This window comes from Setaria italica, chromosome II (assembly GCF_000263155.2).
Source record: "Setaria italica strain Yugu1 chromosome II, Setaria_italica_v2.0, whole genome shotgun sequence".
Lineage (NCBI taxonomy): Eukaryota > Viridiplantae > Streptophyta > Magnoliopsida > Poales > Poaceae > Setaria > Setaria italica.
Window position 1 is genome coordinate 27,841,141 of NC_028451.1, and position 9,959 is coordinate 27,851,099.

At 41.5% G+C, this 9,959-nt stretch overlaps 1 protein-coding gene across 2 annotated transcripts; it reads right to left on the reverse strand.

The window, feature by feature from the left end:
- Positions 1 to 530: 530 nt before the first annotated feature.
- On the reverse strand, positions 531 to 9,135 carry LOC101767804 (probable LRR receptor-like serine/threonine-protein kinase At1g51810). Of its 2 annotated transcripts, XM_022824088.1 has the most exons (14): positions 9,004 to 9,135; positions 8,388 to 8,931; positions 7,312 to 7,793; positions 4,913 to 5,051; positions 4,736 to 4,807; positions 3,477 to 3,548; positions 3,339 to 3,407; positions 3,031 to 3,179; positions 2,684 to 2,946; positions 2,470 to 2,596; positions 1,791 to 1,859; positions 1,507 to 1,696; positions 1,061 to 1,268; positions 854 to 996 (listed from the first exon to the last, which is right to left on the reverse strand). In XM_022824088.1, exons 1-14 carry the CDS (start codon positions 9,119 to 9,121, stop codon positions 991 to 993), a joined length of 2,508 nt encoding a protein of 835 aa, XP_022679823.1. In that variant the 5' UTR covers positions 9,122 to 9,135; the 3' UTR covers positions 854 to 990. The 2 variants fall into 2 exon arrangements, with proteins under 2 accessions (XP_022679822.1, XP_022679823.1); XM_022824087.1 differs by having other exon boundaries at positions 531 to 1,268.
- Positions 9,136 to 9,959: the final 824 nt, after the last annotated feature.

The following is a 9,959-nucleotide window of genomic DNA, read 5'->3' on the forward strand; positions in this document are numbered from 1 at the left end:
TGCAAGATAAGCAATTGTAGATTCAAACCTTTTCACAAACATACACTAGCATTGCCTCCGCAAAGCAGATAGTTAAGTACCAACTTTAGACTTCCAGTAGAGGCCGTCAACAATAAGCCAAATTCAGATACAGGCACAATTTACAGACTCATCTTGATTCAGAACTTTTAACCTGGATTGGATATTTAAACTCCCAACTAGAAGAACCAGAAAAGCATAAGTCAATAACATCCATTTTGGGATTTGGGGAACTTCAGTTTGCCACAAAAAATTCAAGTTGTAGGAACATCCACTAAAAGCTGAAATGTTTATGGAAACGGGACTGATCACTGAAACAAGGAGAGAAATCTCAAAACAATCAAACTAAAAAAAAGGACAACATGAATCCTTTTCTCGTTAACAATAATGGGAAGGAGATGAAAGAAAGTTAGCTAAGAAGATAATATTGTGATAATTCAACTAGTAAATGCAACAAAATGCAAATGAACAATAGATAAAATTGAAAATCATGTGGTAACCATGGAACACAATAAGAAAATCGAATAAACCTATGTATGGCAGCATGGAAAGGCACAATCTTTCCGACAATAGATTTGGATTACATACAAACATGGGAAATACTTGTCAAAAATGCATAAAGCACTGAGGTCACAGAGCCTTGAGAAGCTGAAAGCTTAGACCCGACCTTATTACTTGCACACACAATTGAGGACTCTCAAAGTCCTTGTACACACAAGCAATTGCATATTCAAAACAGTGCACAAATATACACTAGTGTGTCTTCACATGACAAGGAGTTCATAAAAAACCCATTGTAGACCTGTAGTGGAGATGCACCAACGATGAACCAAACCCAGGTACAGGTACAGCTTCATCTTGCCAATGGATGAAATGTGGACACCATAGCTTCTATATCACTCCCTCGGCTTGCCCTGATGCTACTGTCCTTCTCGCGAGATTCCTCCAACGCCAGGCTTTCCTTCAACTGTATCACAACTGTGGCCATAGTTGGCCTTTGAGCAGCAGAATCCGCAGTGCACGTAATAGCAGTGTCGATTACCTTCCACATGGAGCTGATGTCATAGGCACTTCCAAGCTGCAAATCGGCAATGGAACCAATGTCGCCAGTGGCAATCTTTTGTTTAACACGCTGAATGATGTGGCCATGGCCTGGCACTATTGGAGGCATGCCTGTGGCTACCTCAAGCAGAACAACTCCGAAACTGTATACATCGCTACTCTCAGTGAGCCTTCCAGTGAGGTAGTACCTGAAGAAAGAGTAATAAGAACGCTCAAGAAAACAGAACACCAGGCAAGCCTAATGCCCTAATCTAATTGAATAAAAAAAATGCATGGATAGGAAACCATGTGGCCTATAATAACACGAGTTTTACTAGTTTTGTTTCACCTACTTGGCATGCTCAGCTGTTTACAATATATTCATTAAAATAAGGTACATAAAAAGGTACCAATATGTAAATGAAATATACACAGGGAAAGACATACTCAGGGTCCATGTAACCAGCTGTGCCAGCTGCAGTGGCTGATATGTGAGTCTGAGTATCGCTGAGATATGTCTTGGAAAGTCCAAAATCTCCTATTTTAGCTTGCAGTTTTTGACCCATGAGAATGTTGCTGGTCTTCACATCCCGGTGCACTATTGGCAGATTGCAACCTTTGTGCAGATAATCCAGGCCTTTATAAATCACAGGAAATGCCAAAAAATGAGAATAACATATTATATAGTTAGAAAAGTCCAGTTCTCTTCATGCGTTTTTATTGCAGCATACCTTGTGCAGCTTCAAGCACTACATGTACACGTGTCCTCCAATTCAAGGCTTCAGCAGCATCATTTTTACCTTCAATATTTTAACAGAACAGAACAGTTTAACAACTTCACATGTCAATTTCAACAAATTTCTGGAATGTTTCTTCATTCTAGTTTTGTTGTAATCTTCTCCAATAGAATTGCACAACTTAATAATCAAAATAAGATCAATTTGTTTAGTATACACATTAGGTGAAGTCATACAGGAAAATAAAATGATGTGTCATCCACACCCATTACGAAGTGCAGCGAGGCTGTTGGTTGGGTTAGTTAGAGGTAACTCCCTGTAGCTGACAACATCGAGTCACCCCCATCCCAATGTTGAGAGGATGGACAATATAAGCATGACGCTGGCAAAAATTTCATGACCATGCTGCGGATTAGGGACTTCAGAAGGAAGACACGTAGATAGGCCAAAAAAGGATTCTATTTTTTCAGATACCAGAAGCATATAAAAGTCTGTTGAGATGGCTTCCCTCTATCTTAATGAAATGACACGCACCTCTCTTGTGTTGTTCGGGAAAAAAGTCAAGATGGCTTCGCAGGTAAAAGCCATGCATAGATATTTCAAAAGCAATTTGAAAAGGCCACCCAGCTGATTATTCCTAAATCAGTACTCAATAGGCTTGCAATAGACAAACCTCTCAGATGATCAAAAAGACTGCCATGAGACATGTACTCATAAACCAGTGCCAAATGATCTTTCTCCCAGCAGTAACCAATCAGAGACACTAGGTTCCTGTGATGCACCTTTGTCAAACTCTGAACCTATGTAACAAGATATGGATCATAAATTATTGCAAAAATAGGCTTATAATGTGACTTCAACTTTTCTAGGTGACTGAAATTTATTACCTCAGATAAAAATTCATCAAGCCCATGCGATGATGATTCAGAACGCATCTTGACAGCAACCTCAGTGTCATCTTCTAAACGGCCATAATAGACGGGCCCAAAACCTCCTTGCCCTATGAGTTTCTTGAAATTATTAGTTAACACCTCCAGCTCTTTGTATGTGAACCGGCGATTGTCAGATTTTTTCTGGTTGCCCTCATGACTGCTTGGAGCATTGTCAAATTGTGAATCTGTTGTCAGGTCATGTGTGGAAACTGGTTGCACTAGCATCAGATAAGAAAGGTCAAGTATTATAAACGGAAAACATTAATACATGTCAGTACAGAATAGAAAAACAGGATGCACACCATTGGGCTTTCTTTTCTCCCTCCAGATGAAATATGCAAGAAGAAGTACAACTACTACCAGCACAGGAACCACTACTGAAACCACTATGATAGCTTTATTTCTTGGTGGGCTCGATGATGGTTTGCAGGTAGAGACATCATAGTCATATCTGAAATTATATAAGACAATCAGGTCTGGCTTATTTTCGAGGAGAAAAATGTCTCAAACAATCAGTTGTTTGAAAGTCACAGCAACTGATACAACATAAAACTCAGAAGCATATTAATAGAAAAGGAGACATTCTAGATATTGAGAAGAAAATCCAAACCTGAAAGTTAGTGACCCCGCGTAATTTTTACATAGGGAGTTATCACTCAGCTGGTTGCCAGATACATTTCTGTAGAAAGTGAAAGAAAATTGGTAAAGTCCTTGGTTTGCTAAAAATTTGCAAGAAATATACACTTACAGGACTCGTAGGGAAGGCAAACTTAGTAGGGAATCAGGTACTGATCCACTTAAGTTGTTGTGAGATAAATCCCTGAAACATGTGCACAATTATAGTGAGCAAGGACAAAAGTATATAGATAGTCAATTCAAACTCTACATGAAGGAGATTTGATAAAATTAAGGTTTTATCCTGCTATAGCTTGATTTATGACATATCAATGAAGCCTGTTTAGATACAAAGTATTGTTTTTGAGTATTGGAAAAATTATGGTTGTATAAAATACTTCAGCTTTGAAAAACTACTAGGTGTTTGGATACAACAAGCCCTTGGAGTTTTCAAAACCATGGTATTATCGAAATTATGGTCTCTTTCCCCCCCCCCCCCCCCCCCTCCCCAAACTACAGTTTTACGTGCTATTGGCTTAGAAAAACTACAGTTTCTTGATACCATAGTTTTCTTAGACTACAATACCCAAACAGGCCCTCAATCATTAAGCTTGTGGTTGGAAATAAAGCCTTATAGTTCAGTCACTGGAAACATAGTCCTGACAAGTATGCTGTGGTTTATCAATTAATTTGCTGGAGCCATCTGACCAATACTATAGAGGAAGATGCATTAACTATTGAGAAATTTAGCCAGAAAGAGTTATTTAGTTTTTAACTGGAAAAAGTGACGATGCAGTTATGCCAGCTGCCACAAAAAAAATAATGATATCCTGCATAAGTCTCATCCATTCGATTGCCAACCACCTGTGACGAATCTACAGGGGGTACTGGCAGTGCTGCAGCAACTGTCATCCTAGGATAGACCGTGAAAATGTTAGCCTATTAGTCTATAAGTTAGACATTTTGTTTATAAAATGTGAAGTTATCACAGCTAAAAGAGGCCAAGCACCCCCTTAAGGTTGATCCTAGATTTGCCCCTGGCAACCTCAGATTTTGAAATTGGACAAGACATGCACCAAAATGAGTTGTGATGCATGTTACTAGACTAGAAACCAAGATGTGTATTAAGTCCTATCTCCTCTGTATAGAAGCTTGAGCTCGGGGAGAGTGGTGTATGGCATTATAACTTTACAGAGGCCTGTAGTCTGAATTCGCTCCAACAAATCTCTAGACTAGATCCAATAAACTAACTTATTAGCCCAGAACATGTGAGCCAAAGACAATGTCTTATCATTATCACAGGTAGTAGAATGGGATTGTCAGTCATGGAATGTAGAGCCTGGGGACATAAGTATGAAAGCAGAGGAGATTAGTTTGTTATATAGCACTTACAAATTCTCGAGCGCCGTGAGCAGTGTAAAGTTCTTAGATATTGCACCATGCAAATAACTGTTTGTGAGATCTCTGCATGAGAATTTGTAGTCCACCATAAATCAAATGCATAAATAATATGCTAGCACACGTAAGATCGCGACGTAGGACCTCAAAAACAATGTTTGAAATACTCACAGTGATGTTATCCTCGTAGTGTTACCACTTGTATTGCTGCATTTCACGCCGTCCCAAGCATATTTGGTTGGAAAACATGGATCACCCATCCAGTTTTTCTTCACTCCGTACTCAATTTTGATAGCCATGATGGCGTCAACTAGCATACAAAAAGTACGGTCATGACTGTTTAGGAACTGGATGTAATCATCCAGATACATGGCTTAAACCAATTGCATATATGATGAAAAGGGTAAAAAATCAATTCAAAGTAGAATATTTGGCAAACCATTTTAACATCCCTGCTTCAGACCCAGCTATCAGTGCCATATCCTTAAGCGGCATTTGATCGAGCACGTTGGGCATTGGGGCGGGCGCATCAGGTGGGCGTCGGCATCGCGGTCGGATGCTTAAGACGAAGGATGCTTATTGGCGCAGCTCGTCTCCGCGGCCGTTGCTGGAGGGTTAGGCCCTTGCCACACCTCGTCGGAGGGAGCGGGCGGCACGCCGCCACCATCAGTCTCACACTCTCACCAGCGAGGAACTCTCTCTCTCTCTCCCGCTCCCAGGCATGTTTGTTTAGACCATGGAGTCGAGCATGTGATCCGAACACTCTGATTGTAGTCATTTTTTGTAGTATAATTTTAAATTGTAGAATATCTCATAAGCTGTTCCACCCTAAATTTTACCGGATGAAAATGAATTGATCAAAGCGGATAGTATACTATACGATTCGGATATGTTGATCTTTAATGATCATAACCGTTTTGTATAAACCACAGATCATATCCGTTCCATATAAACTATATTCTTACATTTTAGATTCAGATCAGATTAGATGTAAAAATTATTCGACTCCTCACATTTTACATATGGAACACTGCGTCACCTCGCATGACGATAGGAGGGGTCTCTCCACTGCTCCAAAAACCACAGCACAAAGCCTCCTCCGTTCGTCACCGCTAGCGGCTAGTGCTAGGGCAGCGGCGGCGGCCCGTGGCGAGGCTGAAGTCAGCCTTCGCTCACACCTCCCCCATCCTCTCCTCCTGTTATCCCTCTTCTTCCTCACATTTTTGTTTGAATCTCGGATATGCTCTAGACATGCTCACCCTCAAGCAACCTCTATTTAAATCCGTGCTTCAGCCTCACATCAAGTTTTTAACATGGTAGTTGTTGCGGGAGGGGGGGGGGGGTTAATGGGACGTCCATAGCTGCCACTGTTACGGATGTTGTACGGTGGCGGCCATCCACGTCGGTCCAAGGCTCCGCACCAGTGTGGTGCCCCGTGTGCTTGGGGCAAGAGTCGGTGGCGGGCGTTGCTGCTGCCGAACAGACGCCTTGTGGCGGCGGCCATCCACATTGGTCAGAAGCTTTGCGCTGACGTGGTGCCTTGCGCTCAGGGACGTTGGCGAAAGTCTTGACGTCGGGGTATATGTGGATATGCCATAATTTATCTTTTGCTGGGGTTTGGTGTTTTCTTACTCGTGGTTATGCAACATTTTTATCATTGTGCTAATGATAGGGCTTGTTGTTTGGTTGAGGTCTAGTTTAGCTAGGTAGTTATCATGGTTTTCGTTGTAGAGTTTATGCCTCGTTTTTCTAAAAAACGAGGTGGCCACATTCAATACAATTTAGGTGGGGATGCTCTCCTCCAAGTGACCATTAAAAAAATTATTCACACCATTTTCACCTCTACTTGTAATTCAACCACTTCATAATCTGAGTAGATCCAATTAGAATCCAGCTTTTATAAATTTAAATTTAACAACCCACAATATACAATTACAATTTAGCCTCCACAAGGAATGAATCTAAACAGATCCTTAGCCCTCTAGCGAGGCATATTTATTGCCCCATTTTGCTACCTCTACCCAATATCCACATGCGCTATCCATGAATTATGATCTTTCTCATAATTATTTTTGTATAATTTTGTATCTCAAGAATAAATTTATTATTAGATGTCCTATTATATCAAAACGATGATAACAAAATGCATGGTGTATTTTTTCTATCATGTATTATAGTGTCGGCTACCATCTCGCAGAATTTTAACTTAAGACTCCACTTTTACATGGAGAACAAAAAGATAAATTGTATGAGTGGGTAAATTAATTAAATCAAATGATAAAGTTTAGAGGTAAAGGGAATAAAAAATAGTTAAGGGGTTATTGGAACTTTGACTATACTTTAAAAGAAGTAATTTGAACTTTTCCAAAATTAATTACTCCATCCATCCCTAATTACTATTTGTTTTAGCTTTCTAAGTACATAGTCTTTACTATAGACCTATATGTATGCATGTGTAAATACGTAGCAAAAGTTATATTAAAAAAGTCAAAACGAATATTAATTTAGGATGGAGAAAGAATATTTGATATTCTTTTTGGCGATTGTGAGGGAAGGTAGCCCGGGCTTACAGTCTTCAGGGAGTGTCGTTGGACTCTCGTACGGAACGCGAATGTAGATCTCCAACGCATTGATCATCGGAGGCAGCACGGAGGTGGCGCTCGCAGAAAGAGTGATGTTGTAGTTGCCGTCGGTAGACGTGTAATTTTCAGTGTACACAGTGGATGGAGCCATGTACGAGGGGCTGTACGATTTCAGTGTCGGTCCTGATTGATTCTCGTTGGTGTTGATGTCAAACCGCCGAATCTGGGTGTCTTGAAAGTCGGCGAAGTGCAGGTATGTCATAAACGACGACGACGAGCGACGATATTGCCACGTTATGGCGGTGAGCGCCGTGTCGTTGCCCGTTGCCGCGACGGCCGTCTGCAGAATGGGCGAGGGCACGGCGAAATTGGTGTCCGGCTGGATGGTCCGCGCGGTCGATTCGTTCACCCACCGTGAGCTGGCCATCCCCATCGGCCACCAGTAACGATCGTATCGATCATCAGGATACCTTCATGAAATCAAGACAAAGATGTATGGTTGAGGATTAGATCACCGGAAAAATCCTATTGCCGCTTGCCCATTTTTCTGTATTTATTCTAATTTTGAGCTATATGAAAATGTGATAGTAAACGAATGTAATAGAAATACCCAGAAGCGGGACGTGATACAATTAAGGATGTACGTATCCCACCCGTATTTGCGGAATCCTATTTATAATTTAAAAGGATAGGCTTAACACCCAACCCCTCACGCCTCGGCTAGTCAGCCCAACAAGCCCAACAGGTAAGTGGCTCAAATTTTAATGCTAACTATTCTCTTGTGCACAAATATAAGAAGTTAGGATACTTTGATCAATAATATATATAAAAATAAATTATTTTAAATAAAAGAGTTAAATATTATGATGATCTGACGATGAATCTATATTTGTGCACTAGAAACATTATTTATTTATACGTTGGTAATCTTTATAATTTTTTCTATTAATAATCAAATTTTAAAAAGTTTAACTTATGAGAAAATTAGAAATAATGCCTATATTTGTGGACAGATGGAGCAGTCAATAAAAAATAAATTATAGTAGTAGAAATATGTCTCTAACCGTGTAAGTGAATCGCTTGACCCCATGTTTTCCCGTGTATACATGGATATGATCAGGCCGGGTACGACCAACGGATAGAGCGCATCCCCGAGCTGCCGTAGCTCCAGGGAGGACATGAACGGCGTGCCGCGGCCGGTGTTCACCAGGCACACCGGCGCCCACCCTGCCCACGCGACGAAGATCGCCTCGAACACGAAGTTCATCGTCGCATCCGGGTAGACGGTGTCCCAGTAGTTGGGCCCCAGGCGCAGGTCGAAAGACAGCGACGAGCTGTTCTTGCCGTCGTAGTTGCCGTACGCGAAGTTGGCCCGCACCAGGTACTTGGTGTCGGCCACGGTGGGGAGCGCGTAGCAGTTCCGCACGCCGGACGGGAAGCTCCTGAGCGTTTGTTGAGGGTACAACCACGAGCTCTCGAGGTTGGGAGCTATCCTGCGGTTCTCGCCGGAATCTATGTAGGGGCCATCGGAGACGTAGACGATGCCGGTGATCTTGTCCGTGTAGCCGCTGTAGCTGTCGTCCAGGCCGCAGTCGATGCTCAGGAAACCTGCATCCATGGTTCATCAGTAATAATTCCGAGGTCATATAATCGATGCAGTGAAGCGATCGAGATTGGTACCTGGCTGGCTGACGACGACGACAGGGGCGAGTAGCAGTAGTAGAACAAAGAACGCGAGAGCCATTGTTGGTCTGAGGAACGATGAGCAGCGCAGCACTAAGAAACACCACGGTTCCATATTTGTAGAGCTATGTCAACATTACTTGAAGAGAAGCGGAATAAAGGGAAAATAAATAATCCCTCCATTTTTTGAATGCCAAACTTACCCTGCTGGAGCCTACTGAAACAAATCCTCGTTTGAGGATGTAAACTGAGTAATATAAAGTCGCACTTCGAGGCTATGTATTGCGCTTGTTCTCATCTAATGTAGTAATTCATTTAAGGCAATCCCAATACCGTGACCTGACTAATATACTCCATCCGTTCTATCTGTTTCAAAATGTAGGTTGTTTTGACTTTTCTAAGTATTACTATATATACATCTAAGGGCCTGTTTGGCAACCAGCTGTTAAACTTTAACACCCGTCACATCGGATGTTTGGATGCTAATTAGGAGTATTAAATATAGGCTAATTACAAAACTAATTGCACAGATGGAGTATAATTCACGAGACGAATCTATTAAGCCTAATTAGTCCATGATTTTGACAATGTGGTGCTACAGTAACCATTTGCTAATGATGGATTAATTAGGCTTAATAGATTCGTCTCGCGAATTAACACAGGGTTCTGCAATTAGTTTTATAATTAGCTCATGTTTAGTTCTCCTAATTATCATCCGAACATCCGATGTGACACTGTTAAAGTTTAACACCTCGTATCCAAACACCCCCTAAGTATAGAGTTATATCTATAGATACGTAACCAGGGGACCTAGGAACCAGCTAAGAGGGGGCTGCTCCCAGCTTGACAGCTCAACGGAAGCTCATCTGTGTTTTCTCCTTTAATATTTAGCTTGTTTTCTCCGAAGCATCCTTTAGTTTTCTAGCTTAGGCCCGGGCTGCAGCCTGGGCAGC

What these genes read in the sequence shown, in the direction of transcription:
- LOC101767804 (XM_022824087.1), bottom strand. Translation starts at nt 9,121, where the DNA reads ATGGAACCGTGGTGTTTCTTAGTGCTGCGCTGCTCATCGTTCCTCAGA. An exon ending in TCAAGCGATTCACTTACACG is followed by an intron (nt 7,794 to 8,387) that starts GTTAGAGACATA and finishes GATTTCATGAAG; the next exon opens with GTATCCTGATGATCGATACG. An exon ending in AGTGCTTGAAGCTGCACAAG is followed by an intron (nt 1,697 to 1,790) that starts GTATGCTGCAAT and finishes TGATTTATAAAG; the next exon opens with GCCTGGATTATCTGCACAAA.